The sequence below is a fragment of the Ptychodera flava genome, chromosome 4 (assembly GCF_041260155.1).
Source record: "Ptychodera flava strain L36383 chromosome 4, AS_Pfla_20210202, whole genome shotgun sequence".
In the NCBI taxonomy this organism is placed as follows: domain Eukaryota; kingdom Metazoa; phylum Hemichordata; class Enteropneusta; family Ptychoderidae; genus Ptychodera; species Ptychodera flava.
In genome coordinates this window covers 32,244,785-32,264,718 of record NC_091931.1, presented here as the reverse complement: position 1 = coordinate 32,264,718, position 19,934 = coordinate 32,244,785, and the positions used below count along the sequence as shown (strand labels likewise).

At 35.0% G+C, this 19,934-nt stretch overlaps 2 protein-coding genes across 2 annotated transcripts in view; one reads left to right on the top strand and one right to left on the bottom strand.

The window, feature by feature from the left end:
* Positions 1-15,070, top strand: part of LOC139131518 (uncharacterized) — a 96,450-nt gene extending 81,380 nt beyond the window's left edge. The window contains exon 20 of the transcript XR_011552140.1: positions 10,301-15,070. The gene's annotated coding sequence lies outside the window, so the exon portion shown is untranslated. The remainder of the gene's footprint in view (positions 1-10,300) is intronic.
* On the bottom strand, positions 15,014-19,814 carry LOC139131520 (uncharacterized). The gene is made up of 4 exons (XM_070697612.1): positions 19,647-19,814; positions 18,611-18,955; positions 18,007-18,092; positions 15,014-16,167 (listed from the first exon to the last, which is right to left on the bottom strand). The coding sequence occupies exons 1-4, from the start codon at positions 19,709-19,711 to the stop codon at positions 15,932-15,934; spliced, it is 732 nt and encodes a 243-aa protein (XP_070553713.1). The 5' UTR covers positions 19,712-19,814; the 3' UTR covers positions 15,014-15,931.
* Positions 19,815-19,934: the final 120 nt, after the last annotated feature.

The following is a 19,934-nucleotide window of genomic DNA, read 5'->3' as shown; positions in this document are numbered from 1 at the left end:
GACTAATTGAATTCAAGGTTGTGAGGTCATCAAGGGCAGTGACCTTGAGAATGTTCTAGACTAATTGAACTCAGGTCATGATGAGTGTTGGGGAAATGACCTACATAACAACATACATGTGAGTGGATTCAGATAACCATTCATTCACATGTGTGTGAATGGCTAGCTCATTTAAATATTTCGGCCTATACACATGTTACCAACGTGCTGCTGAAATGAATGTGGACTGCCTGACTGCCTATTCCCTATGCACATGCATTAAGTCATGCCAACTAGCCATGTGAATGCTAATTTCACATGGTACTGACAGGCATTCCTGTTCTATAAGGGATTCCTATAGCATGATGAAATAACCAGTTTCAACCGAGCCTCTATATCATTACCAACCATTATTACTGTTGACAAATGAAGTCAATTTCAATAATAATATTGCTCATTTTACACATAACAACTGCATTGTGAGGTTTAAGACTTGGTATTTCATCATGCTACAAGAAGTTTAACAAGGAACTCCAGCCTCAACAGGGAACAAAAATGCTGAAAAATATTCTCTGTCTGTCATGGTGTAAAAAATTTTGGTGGCCCACCCCTACTTTCCTGGAATTTCATGGCCCACCCCAAGAACACTCATTTTTTTCGTGGCCCCCCCCATTTTCTCTTCCGCGCCCCCCCCCTGCCGTTAATTGTGCTCGGTCCCTAAATACTTGCCGCTGGGTGATGTTCTCCAATTCAAGAGAGTCGTGGGTATAATAGACGAAAAATCGTACAAGTTGGCACCGGAATAAAGATTTGATTCATTCGTGATGATCTATATTTTATAATCTACGCTTTCGTAAAATAATCGGGGTTTGACCTTGACAGAGCCATTATTGTGTTATATTTATTCGCGAATTAAAGACCACACTGCATTTTGTTGTATTATAGTGTAGTAGAATCCACATCATCTCTACATATTTGTATCATAGAGCCATCCTTCTCATCGAGATGAGAATTATGAAAAAAGTGAAAACAATAGGATCTGCTCTTAATCTTTTATTTTATCTTATGGCCTGTTGGAGTTGCATCTGTAATCTACAATCTAAAAAGCCAGTAATGGTAAGTATCAAGGAAACATTCGTTCAATTAAAATATTTTACCATACGTATAATATACATTTTTTATATGTTGATTCGTTGATTGTTACTGATAAGATCATGTTTTGTTTATTCGATTGCGTTGTTGTTTTTCGCAAAGCGCGATATTAATCGCAAAAACAATCGTTTTTATCAAACCACACGGCTGAACATGCAGTCACTGTTTCTTCAAGTCGCAAGTTTTACATATTTTTGCTGTCTTAATCGGGCAAATAAAAACGTTTTGTAAACTGTATGTTTCGTTTTAAGCATCGCCATACACACAGCTGTATACGAGTTTATGTTGTGTCGTGTCTTGTACAGTATCAGATTGGGCAATTATTAAAGGAAATACATGTTTACTTGAAGGAATATTTTTTAAAAATAAAATGTCGGGGAGTATGCGAGGACTTGAAACACGCTCATTTATCTGCCATTCATGAAGGAAGAAATTCAATATGACCTGTAACCTTAACTTCAAAGATGCATCTATTATGAAAACTCCTCGGAAATGTCAGAATATTTAATTTGCGTTTGGGAAGTTTTACATTGAAACATTATAAGGCGAATTACTTAAAATTTCCTTCCTATTTATTGTATGGTTCCTATATACTACATTTGTTTAATTTTACGTACAAGATCGTCAAGATATTGAACCTCACATATCTCAATATCTCGGCTATACGCATAGACGGGTTGTACTCAAATAAAAATGGAGGATCAACGGCGCGCCCAAATCAAAGCCAATTCAAAAACCGCAATAATTTCTACATTTGGAGAAACAAGTCACGAGAAATGGGTGCCTTTAAAAACGTTCAGAACTATACCAAAGAAAATTAAAAGTCATGACAATCAGTCATGTGGTGAATCAATTTCAGCCTAATTCTGCGTTTGATTTCACAATGGACACATTCCGCCCTGTTTACATCTTGAAATTGATTTCTGTGATTAACTATAATCGCCTCTTTGGATGCAATATTTCAGCATGATATTTTTCACATTGATTAATCATTGTTATATTTCAATTACTACTGAGGTTCTATTTTTTCTTCAGAAAAGACCTTGTTCAAAATCACATTACAGTTTTCTAAACACTATGTTTGAGTACGATTTTGAAAAGACGGCTGCCATTGAGTAGTTTTCTGTACATTATGTACAGAAAATATTTAAAATACTTAAGTAGCTAGAAACCTTATAGACACTTTCATATTTTTATTTTTTTCTCAGTTATTGAAGTCCGGAACCCTAATAAAGTATCAATTTTCTGAAAGCCCTGATATTGAGAAATCCGTTCATGCACAGTACACAGTCATTATTTGCTTAATAGTCACGTGATAAGCGTTTTGCCTTTAGCGAAGACGCTGCACGAAAAAAAGCGATTGTCTGTACTGTCACAGCACACAACGAGACATAAAAAACACAGAATATTCAACAAATGCTAAAAGACTTCTCAAACAAAGAAAGCAAAAATACCAAAATCACAACGTAAACCTTTGTTCAGGAACCGAGGTCACATTACCTTGGTCAAAGCAGTATCAGTTCACCAGTTCCTCGGAATGCTTTCCGTTATCATGAATTCACATTGATCTACTCACTGTATAGTATCTCTATCAAATTTAAAACCGATGTGTGAAGTTGTCTTCATTTCCTTTATAAAAGGATGACTAAGATGAGCAAGTAAGGATGATATCAGGTCATTCTATCATACAAACAGAATAAACAACAAGTTAAGGTTCGATTTACATGTATCAGTGCATTTGATAAATGACCCATGATTTCCTGCTTTTCATCACAACTTTTAACTTACTTGGACAATGTTGACTTCCTATATATTTTGCTTACAATAATTGTCAAAATATAGTTGTACATTTTTATCTGAAACCAACAAGTATTCACAATTAATGTTACACATACTTCTCACACAACTGGGAAATAATTGAAATCTTTCTGTTTTTCACTGATGTCCAACATTGGAAAGTTAGTGAAGCTGTTGTTAGTTTTATTCTCATCAGTTTATTTGGTTTACATGTATAGTTTATATTGCACGTTTTATGCCTGGTTTGTCTGTGTATTACGTAACTTTGATAAAATCACTCAAAAATTTTAAGTTTGGACCACCAAATTTTACTGTTGATCACTAAAATTGAAAACTGGTCATAAAAATGGACTACTGCTAAAAATTGAAAGTTCAAACTATGTGCAAACACAATCATAGCTTTTTTCAGGCCATTTGTTGAAAAATCTATTTTGAGGGGTTTTAGCTAACTGACTGCTACGCCAGGTGAATTAGTATTGTAGATATTGTGAGTTCAAGCCTCATAAAAAGTGATGCATCCAATAATACAGTGTCAAATTTGATGACACTTACTAAACATCTTGTTCATACAGAAAGTACTAACACTGAAAGATATTTCAAATTATTGCTATTATGAATAAAGGCTTATCGTCACAAAGACCACTTTTCTAACAGGTCTTTAACAGTTCAAGATTTTCTATTGATGTCTGTGTAGGCTATAGAGGGGGCCTGTAAGTGTGAGCCATACTGAAACAATTCTTCTGCCATGAAAATACACTGTATTGCCAAAGGACCTCTGCACTCACTGTGTCTGGTAATACAATGTATGCTATGTATGTGCGCTATACCATCAATGTCTATAGTAGCTTTAGGGAGATAGGCCCTCACCCTCCAAATAGTGGCGGCGCTCTCACTTCCGTTACAGCAGGTTACAGAAGTGAAACGGAAGTGAGAGTGCCGCCACTGTTTGGAGTGTGATTGGCCCTATGTTTTATTAGTCCGTGGGCTGGAGGGGCCCACCGTGCACCCCCCCCCCCCATAAACCTACTACATGGGTATTTTTTTGGTCTTTGGGATCTGCTGAACTAGAAAAAAGATGTTAACATTGGATATGTTGGGATGCACTACCTGTCTGCACTGGTTTTTGATTTGTATGTCCGCAAAAAATGGCGAAAAATGGGTAGGGGTAGGGGGTACTATATCCTCCCCTAAATTGAGTAAACTAGCATGAAATAGCACAAACCTTACATTTTTGGAAAGCTCAGATACTGCTCTTTCTGAGGAATACCAACTTTAGCAAAATTAATTTGTGTACATAGAATAGGACGACTTTAAAATGAATTTTTTTGACAATTTTGAAATTTTTTACCCAAAATACCATGTAACAATTGTGATTTACTTTTTATTAAGCAAAATTTTCACAATTTTTTGTGTTTAAATTATTTATTCCGACATATTAAACAAGAAAAAAAGTGTTAACATCAGATATTTAACTATACACTACTTCTCTGGCGTCAATTTTGAATTGCGTGTATCTGTATGGGGTGTGCAAAAGCTAGGGGTAGGGGTACAACATTCTTTCCTTGATGAAGTAAACTGGCTTGAAATGCCATATACCTTATAGTTTTAGAAAGCTTAGATACTGGTCTTTCTAAAATGCATAAGGTTTTAGTAAAAATAATATGACGTCATGGAATTGGATAACTTTAAATCGATTTTTTCTGGTAATTCAGCAATTTTAACCGGAAGAAAATACGATAACTATTGTTTCCTCCCAATGAAGCAAATCAAACAGATTTATGGATGTTATTTACTAATTGCAATGTGCTGAAGAAGAAAATAAATGTCAAAATTGGGTATTTACAATGCATTATTGTCTCTACTCACTAAAATTGCAAGTTTTGCTACATTGGTATATCGTGAATGGGCATTTTATTGTTATGCAATGAACTAATGCACAGCCTTCAAAGAAGACTTTAAAACGCACACACATAGTCATATTGCCATTTTCTCCTTAAAGTAAATAGATTGTTGATGACTGTGTATTTTTATAATTTACTTTTTAAATATTTTTTTATAAAATAATTTTGATAAGACGTATTTGGAAAATTGTCTATGCCTCCTTGTCTTACTTATACAGCAAGCATTACTAACAATCTATTAGGCCGTGGGCTAGAGGGGGCGTCTACGTGCACCTCCCCCCCCCCCAACCGCACAGGATAACAAACCTGTATTTTTCAGAAGCCTTGAGATCCCTAGAATAAAGAAATAGGATTTTAACAGGCAAAATATAGGGACTCAATAGCTGTTACGGTCATGTTTTGAGGGTACCGCAAAATCACGATTTTGTGACCCACATGGATTTTTGTCAAACCTGTCTTCATGTACGTCATCTGCTGAACTTACTGTTTAACATGACCTGGCTTATGGGGTATCATTAGAAAGGTGATTTATTCTTCTTGAAAAAGGTATATAGCAATATGCAATATCTTCTATAGTTTTCATGAAATAGGGCATAATTTACCCCATACCCCAAAGTTTATGTCGCAAATTACTGTCAAAACTAATCTAAATTCTACCAATTATTTACCTAGACATAATACAAAGGGCAATGCTGTGTATTAACTTTGTGTTATTTGCTACAGGTACATGTTAGAAACCTGTAATAAACTTTTGACAGAAAAAATATTGGGATCCTGTAGCTGTAACAGTCATGTTTTGAAGGGTTCCGCAAAATCACAGTATTACTGAATCACATTCGTTTTTGTTAAACATGTCTTCTTGTAAGTCTTCTGTTGAGCTTATTTTGAACATAAAGAGGCATATGTGGTATCATTTGAAAGTTAATTTACTTGTTTTTAAAATGATATATTGCAATATGCAATATCTTCTATAGTTTTCATGAAATGAGACCAAAACTTAACCCATACCCCAAAGTTTTATGTCGCAAGTTACAGTCAAAACTAATGTCAAATTCTACCAATTATTTTCCTAGACACTTTACAAAAGGCAATGCTTTGTATAAAATATATTTTATTTGGTACAGGGACATGTCAAAAATATGAGCTAGACTTTTAACAGACAAAATATTGGGATTGAATGACTGTTACTTGCATGTTTTGAAGGTACTGTGAAGTCAGAGCATTACCGACTCGCATATGTTTTTGTTAAATGTGTCGTCTTGTAAGTCATCTGCTGAGCTTACATGTTAACATAACCTAGCTTATGGGCTGCCATTAGAAAGACAATTTATTTGGCTTTAAAATGACATATTGTAACATACAATATCTTCTATAGTTTTCATGAAATAGGACCAAACCTTACCCCATACCCCAAAGTTTTATGTCGTAAATTACTGTCAAAACTAATCTTAAATTCTACCAATTATTTACCTAGACATTATACAAAAAGCAATGCTTTGTATAAAATTGTTTTATTTGATACAGGTACATGTTAGAAAATTGAAATAAACTTTTAACACAAAAATATCCGGATGCTGTAACTGTAACAGTCATATTTCAATGGTACTGCAAAATCACAGTATTGCCAACTCGCATACATTTTCGTTAAACCTGTCTTCTTGTAAGTCGCTTCTGAGCTTATTTATTATTATAACGTGGCAAGTTGGGCATCAGTAGAAAGTTAATTTACTCTTCTTTAAAATAATATATTGCAATATGCAATATCTTTTACAGTTTTCATGAAATAGGACCGCAACTTACCCCACACCCCAAAGTTTTATGTTCCAAATTACAGTCAAAACTAATCTCAAATTCTGCCAACTATTTACCGGGACATAATACAAAGGGCAATGATTTGTATTAAATTTAGTTTATTTGCTACAGGTTCATGTTAGAAACTTGAAACGAACTTTTAACAGAAAAAATATTGTGATGCTGTAGCTGTAACAGTAATATTTTGAAGGGTACCACAAAATCATGGTATTGCCAACTCGCATACGTTTTTGTTTAACCTGTCTTATTGTAAGTCATCTGCTGAGCTTATTTTTTAACATTTATTAGTTGGCTATTGGGGTATCATTAAAAAGATTTTTTTCTTTGATATGACATATTGTAATATAAAATATCTTCTTTAGTGTGTAGGAAATAAGACCAAAACTTACCCCATACCCCTTAAGTTTATATTGCAAATTACTGTCACTACTGATTTCAAATTCTACCAACCTTTTACCTAGACATAATACAAAAGACAATGATTTGTATGAAATCTGTTTTATTTGCTACAGAGACATGTCACAAATATGAGATAGACTTTTAACAGACAAAATACTGGGATTGAATGGTTGCTGCTGTCATGTTTTGAAGGGTACCGTAAAGTCACAGTCTTGCCCACTCGTATGTGTTTTTGTTAAATGTGTCATCTTGTAAGTCATCTGCTGAGCTTACTTTTTACTCTTACCTATCTTATGGGCTATCATTGGAAAGACAATTTTTGCCAGAAAGCGACCGACATATTGTTATATGCAATATCTTCAATAGTTTTCATGAAATAGGACCAAAACTTACCCCAAATCCCCAATTCGCAAACTGCAAAGTTTTAGAACAGATGTAGTTTGCAAATCAAACTAAGGGCTGGGGTGATGAGGTTTTTGCTATTTCATTACAACTTAAGATGATAATGCACTTTATGATATGCTAAAAATAAGAGTGATAAAATCTTTGTAATGATACCCTACAATCTGGGTTATGGATAAAATAAAGGTTTGCAGATAAATTTCATGGAAACCTGTTTAATAAAATTTCACGGGTTTCAGCAACATATCCTGCTATCCTTCAAACCATGATGCTAACAGCTATTAAATCGCAATAATTATCCTGTTAATGGTATCTTTCATAGTTGGAAATGTCTCTGTAACAAATAAAATAGGTTTCATACAAAGTTTGTCTTTTTTATAGAATTTTTCAAAATTAAATGCTAGTTTTGACAGTAATTTACGACATAAAACTTTGGGGTATGGGGTAAGGTTTGGTCCTATTTCATGAAAACTATAGAAGATATTGTATATTACAATATGTAATTTTAAAGCCAAATAAATTGTCTTTTCTAATGGCAGCCCATAAGCTAGGCTATGGTAAAAAGTAAGCTCAGCAGATGACTTACAAGACGACACATTTAACAAAAACATATGCGAGTCGGTAATACTCTGACTTCACGGTACCCTTCAAAACATGCAAGTAACAGTCATTCAATCCCAATATTTTGTCTGTTAAAAGTCTAGCCATATTTTTGACATGTCCCTTTACCAAATAAAATATGTTTTATACAAAGCATTGCCTTTTGTAAAGTGTCTAGGAAAATAATTGTAGAATTTGACATTAGTTTTGACTGTAACTTGCGACATAAAACTTTGGGGTTTGGGGTAAGGTTTGGTCTCATTTCATAAAAACTATTGAAGATATTGCATATTGCAATATATCATTTTAAAGACAAGTAAATTAACTTTCAAATGATACCGCATATGCCTCTTTATGTTCAAAATAAGCTCAGCAGAAGACTTAACTTACAAGAAGACAGGTTGAACAAAAAAGAATGTGATTCAGTAATACTGTGATTTTGCGGAACCCTTCAAAATATGATTGTTACAGCTACAGGATCCCAATATTTTTTCTGTCAAAAGTTTATTACAGGTTTCTAACATGTACCTGTAGCAAATAACACAAAGTTAATACACAGCATTGCCCTTTGTATTATGTCTCGGTAAATAATTGGTAGAATTTAGATTAGTTTTGACAGTAATTGCGACATAAACTTTGGGGTATGGGGTAAATTATGGCCCTATTCATGAAAACTGTGGAAGATATTGCATATTGCTATATACCTTTTTCAAGAAGAATAAATCACCTTCTAATGATACCCCATAAGCCAGGTCATGTTAAACAGTAAGTTCAGCAGAAGACGTACATGAAGACAGGTTTGACAAAAATCCATGTGGGTCACAAAATCGTGATTTTGCGGTACCCTTCAAAAAATGACCGTAACAGCTATTGAGTCCCTATATTTTGCCTGTTAAAATCCTATTTCTTTATTCTAGGGATCCCAGGCTTCTGAAAAATACAGGTCAGTTATCCTGTGCGGTTGGGGGGGGGGGGAGGTGCACGTAGACGCCCCTCTAGCTCACGGCCTAATAGATTGTTAGTAATGCTTGCTGTATAAGTAAGACAAGGAGGCATAGACAATTTGCCAAATACGTCTTATCAAAATTATTTTATAAAAAAATTTTTAAAAAGTAAATTATAAAAATACAGTCATCAACAATCTATTTACTTTAAGGAGAAAATGGCAATATGACTATGTGTGTGAGTTTTAAAGTCTTCTTTGAAGGCTGTGCATTAGTTCATTGCATAACAATAAAATGCCCATTCACGATATACCAATGTAGCAAAACTTGCAATTTTAGTGAGTAGAGACAATAATGCATTGTAAATACCCAATTTTGACATTTATTTTCTTCTTCAGCACATTGCAATTAGTAAATAACATCCATAAATCTGTTTGATTTGCTTCATTGGGAGGAAACAATAGTTATCGTATTTTCTTCCGGTTAAAATTGCTGAATTACCAGAAAAAATCGATTTAAAGTTATCCAATTCTATGACGTCATATTATTTTACTAAAACTTTATGCATTTTAGAAGACCAGTATCTAAGCTTTCTAAAACTATAAGGTATATGGCATTTCAAGCCAGTTTCACTTCATCAAGGAAAGAATGTTGAACCCCTACCCCTAGCTTTTGCACACCCCATACAGATACGCAATTCAAAATTGACGCCAGAGAAGTAGTGTATAGTTAAATATCTGATGTTAACACTTTTTTTCTTGTTTAATATGTCGGAATAAATAATTTAAACACAAAAAGTTGTGAAAATTTTGCTTAATAAAAAGTAAATCACAATTGTTACATGGTATTTTGGGTAAAAAATTTCAAAATTGTCAAAAAAAAATCATTTTAAAGTCGTCCTATTCTATGTACACAAATTAATTTTGCTAAAGTTGGTATTCCTCAGAAAGAGCAGTATCTGAGCTTTCCAAAAATGTAAGGTTTGTGCTATTTCATGCTAGTTTACTCAATTTAGGGGAGGATATAGTACCCCCTACCCCTACCCATTTTTCGCCATTTTTTGCGGTACATACAAATCAAAAACCAGTGCAGACAGGTAGTGCATCCCAAAATATCCAATGTTAACATCTTTTTTCTAGTTCAGCAGATCCCAAAGAACAAAAAATACCCATGTAGTAGGTTTATGGGGGGTGCACGGTGGGCCCCTCCAGCCCACGGACTATATCTAAGTGCACACTAAGGTGATAAATTTGTATTTTAAGTGAGAGTGCCGCCACTGTTGGAGTGTGATTAGCCCTATGTTTTATCTAAGAGCACACTAAGGTAATAAATTTGCATTGTTTTCCAATCATACAGGTGAGGGAGAGTTCTAATCTATGTTGACCCCCGCAGTCATCCTCAGTAACACAAATTTCAGCCTTGGTGGAATGAACAATTTCTTTCATCAAAGTCGTAATGTGCAATTTACTAGACATGAGCAGAGTACTGATGTGCAGTTGTAAAGATATCAAAAACTTGAATAGTTTCCAGATCATACTAGTGGTCCGCAAAGAGACCAATTGTCAGCTTTACCGCATGTGTATATCCTTCTTTTGTTCTTTGAAAACTCTCAGCAACATTTCGTGCCATAAACAGAATAATGTTGTTGATAATGAGAAGAACTGGATTGTTAGCTGAATATGATTAGTCAGGATGGTTTCTTCAAATCATGAAAGTACTGCAAGACTGTTTCATTTTGTGTTCATGTTGAAGTCACAGTCACTCTGATACACTCAGCCAGTGATAAATTATCATAGATCGGTTGTGGTCAGTTGAGTTTTCTTATTGAAAAGTAGCAAAATATTCCAGTCTCGCTCATTTTCATCCATCCAAACTGAACCAAAGACATCCTTTGTTTCTGACCGTTGGGCCTCCCGATATGGATACAACATGGATGTGTATGCAAATATTTACAATTTAGTAATATGTGTATGTAAAGTATGTTTTGACAAATACTGAGAAATGTATTCTAGAGATAACTTTTATTTTCTATAAAATATTTCCATACTTGTACAGCTTGCTATAAAATATTTCTACAGATTTATACATATCTTGTTTATGCAACTGTTGTTTCACATGTGTACAGTAAATGTATGTCAATTTTATAGAGAAGCATCTCTCCATAACTTCTTCATTTCATTGTGATGTACACATATTAACGTGATTTCTGTACAAAACAAATAAAAGGAAAAGAAAAAAAGCAGTTCTAGATTTGGAGAAGCAGCCAAACCAGGCTATTACAGTGACATTAAAAAGCCAGTTGCTGTAACTTTTACTATAATGATTTTTTTTTTGTATTTTATAACTACAGCTTCTTGTCAGTTTGTCAACTCAGCCTGTTCATATGTAAACTGCATTGTTATTGTTGACAAGTGAATTCTGGTCTGGACTGAAATTCAAACGTAAACAATAAGTGTGCACTTTACCAGTGTAGACGCTGCATTGACAAGCTAAAATACTGTGGCAGGTGTTTCAAAATGCTTTGCGGAATAGATACAGTTTCAGTTGACATACAAAACAAATAAAATTGAAAAAAATCTTCCACAGTTACAGCCTAATGGCCCTTGAACTCTCCGTATCTATCCACTATGTTCTCTATGTCAATTCAATGTGTCATTGACTCAATGGGTCTTCTCTTTGATTCATGGGCTGATGTAAGGTAGTACCTGCCTCCAAACAGAGAGTTTTCATTATTTAAAGGGAGGTGGTCGTCGGAACTCTGCTCAAAGGTTGCCAGGGACCCCTACGACCGATGTAAACACTGCACCTAGGGTACGTTGGCTATTGATGAAAGTTAAAATATGTTTGTTAACAACGAATATCGCAAAATTTACATATTGCAGTTATATTGACTTGATGCATCAAGATACCATGCATGAAATAGATTGTTTGTAAACAAGAAAGTCGCAAATGCACAGTTCTGACAACTGCCGCACTTTAAACTTTCCTCAATGAAACATGAAAACATTCTTTTTCATTATCAAGAAGACAAAAACGAGAGTCACCAGACAAAGTGTTCAGTGGATCAGCCAAACTAATAACTGAACATTTAACAAAATTTGAAATTCAAAATTGTAGGTATACAGTGCAAAATATCAACAGAAATTGTATTTTCAATTTTTACTAAACATAGGGCCAAAGTCCCTGAAGCTACTATAGACATGGATACAAAATTAAGTATTTCCTTACTGTATGAAATTATCTCACTAAGGTCATCCTACGGACAAGTAAACTAAATATTAAAGCTGTCTGACCAGCGGTTTTGAAAGAACAAGCAACTCAACAGTTGACAGAGCTCTGTTGAGTTATGTAGAGAATAACCTTTTGTGACACATGTATTGATGAAGAAGGTGGATACCTTTGATTAACATTGTGAGTTCTGTTTAATAAGTTGAGACTGTACATACTCAGAGAAAGCACACTGAAGAGACAAAGGTTTGAAACTTAAGAAGTTCAAGGTCATCAAAAGCATTATAAGGAATCATGTTACACTTTCATTGCACTGTTTACACAGATTGCATAATTGCTATAAATAGCACATGAGGAATCTTTATACAGCCCAGCTTTACCATAAAAACCCTATCACTTTGACCACTCTTTTAATTGACCACTCTATTTTTTTTCCTAAAAAAGTAATTTTATTTATCCTTACCAAGTCAACCATAAATGGAAATTAAACTTTCTCTATCTCTATCTCTATCTCTATCTCTATTGACTATTTTGAGCAATTTCTTTTAGATAACATACAGGGCACAATAAATGACGGTTCAGAATATGTCAAAGTTGGGATTCAGGAAAGTTGCCTTTACATGTTTTAATCCTCCAAGATGGTAAGCATTTCACTATGAACTGTCAAAAAAAGTTGAACTTTCTGATAATTCTACACTAAAATTATTTTGGCTTTGATGATTTCCTAATTAATTCAATTATTTAAATCATATTAATTATTTTTTTCTGGGTGAATTGATAGGGTTTATACAGTACAAGAATTACATACAATGTAAGTCAAATTTTGACCAAAAATGACAAAAAAATTCCTTAAAAATACAGATTTGCATATTTCATCACAATTTGAACAAGTCTAAATTGGGTTACCCCTAGGGACCTGTATACCAAATAACAAAGCTGTCTGACCAGCGGTTATGAAGAAGAAGATTTTTTACCAAAAACACCTTTTTTGGCATTAATTTGCCTAGTTTCAACAATATCAAAAAATTAAAAAAAATAGTTTCTCAAAATCGTATTTTTCATCTACACAACAAATATCAAATCAGTAAGTACTGCGGTTCTCAAGATATTTGAGTGGACGGACGCCTCACAAACGGACATACATACATACATACATACATACATACATACATACATACATACAGACTGACGACGGACGCCGGACGGATACCCATCCCAATAGCTTCTATAGACTATAGTCTATAGTAGCTAAAAACAAGACAGTGAAAACTTCATTTACTTCACAGACTTCAAAATGAGTTCACACAATCAGTGAACTAGAAATGAGTTGTAAAAATTTGAGCTTTCCAGAGGTGCATTCTCGTACCTTACAAAAATGCAGGGAACTGGGGCAAACAGGGTAAAACTTTGAGAGCACACTGTAAATACGAAACATATTTTTAAGAGGTAAGAGCTGCTCTGACCAACTGTAAACCTTGTGATCAACGTTGTTTCACTCTCAGGCGGATTTTAGAAAGTATTCCATCACACCGCAAAACGTCATATTACATGTTTATACAACATATACATTTATACGACATAAAACGATTTAACAACAGTACCTGGTAACCATGGCTTATAATCTGATAATGTAGATTATATCATACCATTATATTGATGGCGCATATAGTGTGATCTGATTGGTCGATACGTGAAAATAACTGTACTATATTCGTAATATAGCATGGTTGAAAAGGCGCAAACTCTCAGCTGGAGAAAATTCCTCTTTTTTGACATTTCAGGCCAGAATTCTGATTTAATGTTATGAAATGGCAATAAACCACCTCAGCAATGGGTATAAAACATGTACAACTCAGTTTTGACCAGTTCACTCCATATATGCACTCGCTATTACTTGTACACATTATGTCTTGAACTGGTCAAAATCTCATGATATACCATTGCTGCTGGTTGTGCTTTATTGTTTAAATATTAAATCTTTTCTAAACATCCTTGTATGATATATTGGCAACAGAGAAAATCCAGAATTTGATCTGAAAAGTCTATTTGTGAACAGTGGTGTTCACCTCGTTTTGCATTATCCGTTGTCTATGATATGCCTCAATACACTTGTTGTACACTTCTTAACCAATGTGAATGCAATAAATATTTCTTTTACAGTTGACTTTGATATGAAAACAATTTATATCCAAATATTACAAATTGCTACATTCTAATAGTTCCAATCTTTTGATGGTTTGGTTGATTTTGTGCACGGTAAACTTACCAATGGTGGATCCGGGAGAGCAAAAAGGTCAAAGTCATGCGTATAGAAACTATGAAAGGAACTCGTGCTGGGTCAAAGTGATAACAAGCATATTTGTTTGCAAATAGATGGTCCCTATGCATTCCATATCAACTCTTTGCTCACCATGGAAACAAAAAAACTGAATAATTGCCAAAAGTGGATAATCTAAGGATACAAATTGCTTTGAATAGTAGCATGGTGGCACATACATGTATGGCATGCTGGTCGTTGCAGTTACTCTGTCATACATGTATAATGTTTTACTTTGTCCCTAATGAAAACATTTAGTGTGACTGTCTGTACATGTCAGACATACACGTAAATATTTACATTGCATACCGGCCTTTGAAATAATGCCAAAAAGTATCAGAACTCCATCCAAATGTGACAGCTGTGCAGTCAAACATCTATGCTCTGGACTGGAATTTATACCCTGTCTATGCTGTACAAGTTTTTTCAGATTTCAACACTCAAATATGTACAAACCAGATTTTCAGATTTCAACACTCAAATATATACAAACAAGATTATTTTCAATTTTTAATTTCAATAAATTGATGACTAGAAAACTGGTTCCACTGCTATGTTCTTGCTCATACTGTGAATGTAATACAAAATCTAGATAACTAGTTCAAATCTTGAACACTTAGCAACAATATATTTCAACAAACATAAATTAACAGACTTTGCTAATATCAACCAGGAAGGGTTGCAAGAAGAAGAAATATCCTAAATATATTTGAAATTTCAAATATCCTTGTCTTTGATGAAAACCCTGAAAAAGTTGAAAACGTGTTGGAATGCCACAATATCTGAGAGAACTCAGAGGGAGAGGACAGCGTAAAAGTAATATTTCAGTATCACCATGGTGAAAGAACAGATTGACTGTCTCCTTAGAAGGACAGTGATGTGCAGTGACATATTTTTATGAAAAATAAACTACTTGCAAATGCATAAAGGTGAATAGACCATGTCTAGTCTTGAACTTGTGTGAAAAAATTACAGGGTTGTACCCGACTGTTCAACATCAATGGATAGGTAATGCTGTAATAGAACCATGGAATCTAACTTTTAAATACATATTTCCTAATGTCAATTTCATTTACTGGGATAAATAATACCCTGAAATTCTCACTTCCGTACTTTGCCAGCTAACCCTTATTCTGCTTGACACATTTCAATGTGAGGTCTATTCTTGTTATCATCGTTGATTACAATGCAGAATACTAAATAGCCAGGTGGCATACTCCATAATTCCTCCACTACATGGTCAACCTTGCCATCACCACACAATGGTTTAGCCTGCATTGTTTTCAATGGAGAAATTGCAATCTTTCCATAGTAATGGGGGAGGGTCAACGGCTCGACATCGAAGTGCTGGTATGTGTAATTTACTTCAAAGACTATCTTTGCTGAACATTAAAAACACATCAGTGCAATTTGATACAACATATTGCACCATGTCCATCTGTAAAGTAGAGATACCATCCCTCAGTCTCAGCTTGGTTCTCATCGCCCGATAGGTAGACACTGTACAAGCTGTGGGGTCCTTTACCAAGGAATGGCAACACACCCCTCAGTTCACCACGGGTGCTGTACCAGTACAGGTGGTCTCTGTAGTTCATATCTGTCTCCTCGTTCAAGGTGACAACAATTACAAAACCAACTGGGAAAAAAAATTGAGAGATGTTTTCTTAAATACAGAACGAAAATGATACATATATGAGCTTGATGAGAATTGTCAGGGCTATTCATAAGTAGTGACAAACTGATGAAAGATAAATAATGTTAACTAAACAGTCTCAAGAAGAGGAGCTAAGTGTAAAAGGGCCATGTAGTTTGAAAGATTCAGGTCATGGAGTGCTGGAATGCCAATTCACAGCTGAATCATTTGTTCTAAAGGACCAGAGTGAGGGTGACTGTCACGAACAGGTGGTTTTGGCCCCCACATGTCAGTGAGGAGGCACCGTGGACCAGTGGTTAGGGTAACAGACTCACTATCGGAGAATGGTGAGTTCGAGACCCGGTTCAAGTCCCGGTAGATCCAGAGTAATGGACTCACTGTCGGAGGACGGTGAGTTCACAACTCTAGCACGGTGTTGTGCCCCTGAGCAAGGCACTTTACTCCTCAGTGCTCCATTGGGATAGTGGGTTATGGGTACCTCATCCTGTAATTGGGCTAATGCCCGTTGGATGATGGAAAAAATTTAAATTAAAAATTTTTAAAAAATTAAACTGACTTTCTTAAGTCGTCACTAGAGGGCAGTATAAAATGGACAACATGCCCCCGTGTTATGCATGTCAAACATTTGTCAACAATACTGTTAAACATGTTTCCACTTATCCTGTGTTTGCCTTATGTCATCAAAACATTGACTTTGTCAAAATAACCTACATGTATCTCATAACAGATCAAAGTAATATCTGTGTTATATGGCTGTGATGATGAAAAAGAATGCAATGTAATCTTTAAAAAAATATTTTGGAACTTAACTAGTCCATGGCACCCTCAAAAATCAAATAGGGAAATGACTGAAATAAGTATATCATGACTTTTTTCACAAAAAATAAGACAGTACTGAGCAAATTTCATCATCATTTGCACAATATGCCTAGGAACCAGTTAACTAAATTTGAAAGCTATTGGACTAGCATTTTACAAATACTATGATGTTCTGACAGAAAAAGAAAGAGAAAACTGCTCCAACAATTTTTCAAGTGCAAATGTCATAATAATTTTCACAAGTCAAAATTAAATGACTCTTAGGGACCTATCGATACCTTTGAAAGCTATAACTCAAGCAATTCTAAAAGGTATGATGTTTTGACAAAAAATAATTAGGCCAAATGTGTAGGTATTTAAAGTTCTTCATCATTTGGATTCTCGGTAATCAGGTTATCCTAAAAAATCCCAATTCAAGATCTATTGGACAAATTGAGAAAACATTTGACAAAAACTGTAAAAAATTCTTTAAAATGCAAATATGAAAATTTTATACTAATTTGAACAAGACTGAATGAATTGTTGCTGCCAGCATGTACATTTATTGTCATACAAAATGTAATAATCACCAAAACATTCCTCATACCAAAGCTGGTCACATTTGGTGCAACAGTTTTTGAGTTATGAGCTCCATAAATTTGGTCTACAGACAGACTGACCGATGGACATATGGATCAGACGGGTGGACAGACAGACAGACAGACAGACTGACACACACAGACTGACAGAGTGATGAAATGGGCTCTCTATTAGTGTGCCTCCATCACTGACATGTGGGGGTCAAAACCACCTTTTCGTGACAGGCTAGACGTCCATGAGTAACATGATTCAAATTCATTCTTTAACTCTTCCACCACCACAATTTGGCGAAAAATGATCTTTACATAATAATAATATAGACTCTATAAAAGTAACAATTTACCTTTTAACTGATGTACTAACTCCATAAAAATATCATTTACCTTGTTCTCTGATACACTAACTCCATAAAGTAACATTTACCTTGTTCACTGATATAACATGCTTCTGTTGCTCTCCCTGCTATCACTACTTCTGTTGTGACATTCAGTGGAGCTTGTGCGTCATCACTACAAAGGAGGACAATGAGACAAAAGCTGTTAATCCAGACCAGCCAAAAGAACCAACACTAATTTGTCAGTAAAGTCACTTACATCAGCATGAAACTAATCAGAACTGAAGTGTTTTCAATCATATTTTTTGGTCTTCACATCATCAATCTATTAGATTACTTCACCTGTATGCCTCCCTCTCACTTGGTTTTGGAACCACCTATGGTTGCAGTGTGTTGGTCTGTGATATGCATGTGTGTGTGTGCATCCCGGCTCTGCATGACGGTCAGAATCAGCAGTGCTTTACATATGGTACATGTAATACGTTCAGAGATTTCCTGACCAAATTTTGGTTCTGCCTTTGCTGTCATTTTATGCGTCAACAGGGAACCAATATAGGAAAATGGTTAATACTTACAATTTGCTATAAAGAACTTGGTCTATAGACAGAACTTAAAGTCAAAACTTCTGTGAAGTATGTGTTACATACACGTACATGTGGGTATATGAATTCTTTACAAAAAAGTATTGCATACCTGTTCAGGCAAGGCCTATCCAGTAGGTAAACTTTGTTGTCAGCAGTAAAGACCATTCGATACAATTCCACATTCTCACCCTGGGGAGTAACCCTGGTAATTTTCCTGGACGCCAAGACTGAGATATTATGCAGTTCCTTGTTTAGCCACAGGGCGGTTTGCTCTGGCATTTCGCATGCCCGGTCAAAGGTCACATCCACGGAGAGCATCGTCGATGTATCCAACACAACCAATGCAGTCTCTGTTCTGACAAAGATCGTGTTGTACGCACCGACCAGTTGTTTGGGCTGGAAGAGTGAAACCGACTTCTGGTGTCTCTTTGTTTTCATGTCCCAAAGAGATACCCTGCAAAGGTCAAAGGTGAAAGGTCGGGCTCATGATTGATTCATGCACAAAACAGTAACTGTACATTAATTCATTGATTTCAATATTTATTTCTTTATCTATTCTATCCATTATTGTGTGACAGAAGCCCAATTACAGAATTAGGTACTCATCACTCTTGGGATCTGAAGACGCAATGGGAAGTACAGTGTCAACTTCAAGGTCACACAACACCTACAGTAAGAACATGCATGGGTCTCAAAGTTGACTAATCATCCTAAAATTATGAATCTGCTACCCTTGTCACTGTGGCATCTTTGTTCATCAAAATAAAGATTACAATATGATTTAATAACATGGCTGTAACTTGCTATTTTCATGAAAAATTATGATTATGTAAATTTTTATGAATTGTGTGGGCTACACACAAATAGTGCTTGACAATTGCATATTTATGCATTTCACAACAATGCAATATATCCCAGAGTATTGTTGTGGAACTCAACCTGAGAAAAGATTTTTACTTTTTAATTAATATATCGACATTGTAACAATGCATTAAATACAAAATAACAGGTATTTTGATCCGCACACCGGCAATGAACAGAGAAAACAGTCAATCTGTGTAAACAAGAATAGTGAGAGTCACTGTCAGTGTCAATCAAATTATAGTATCATGTCAGATATATTCCACCATAGACTTGAGACTCACGTTGACATGTCACTTTCGTTTCCATCTCCTTCCACCTCTCTCCTGAGACCATAAAACTGAGACATTGTACCATGGGTCAGTAGGATTGGGTCTTCTTTATATGGTTCTTTCACTTTCCTTTCATCAATGTGCTTGCCTTGTTCATCGTAAAGTGTAACCTGAAATAGTCATGTAAAAGTACACTACTTTCAACTTGCCAATACACAGGGCTGAGAATATCTTAATTGATCCCCATCGGAGAGATGCTAAAAGTGATATCTGAACAAAAACATACTAACATACATACAT

Excerpts from the sequence above, each read along its gene's own strand:
- LOC139131520 (XM_070697612.1), bottom strand. The coding sequence starts at position 19,711 with ATGTCTCAGTTTTATGGTCTCAGGAGAGAGGTGGAAGGAGATGGAAAC. Across the intron at positions 18,956-19,646 it reads AACGAAAGTGACATGTCAAC|GGTATCTCTTTGGGACATGA; the intron begins GTGAGTCTCAAG and ends TGACCTTTGCAG. Across the intron at positions 16,168-18,006 it reads ATGTTATATCAGTGAACAAG|TTGGTTTTGTAATTGTTGTC; the intron begins GTAAATGTTACT and ends TTTTTTTCCCAG.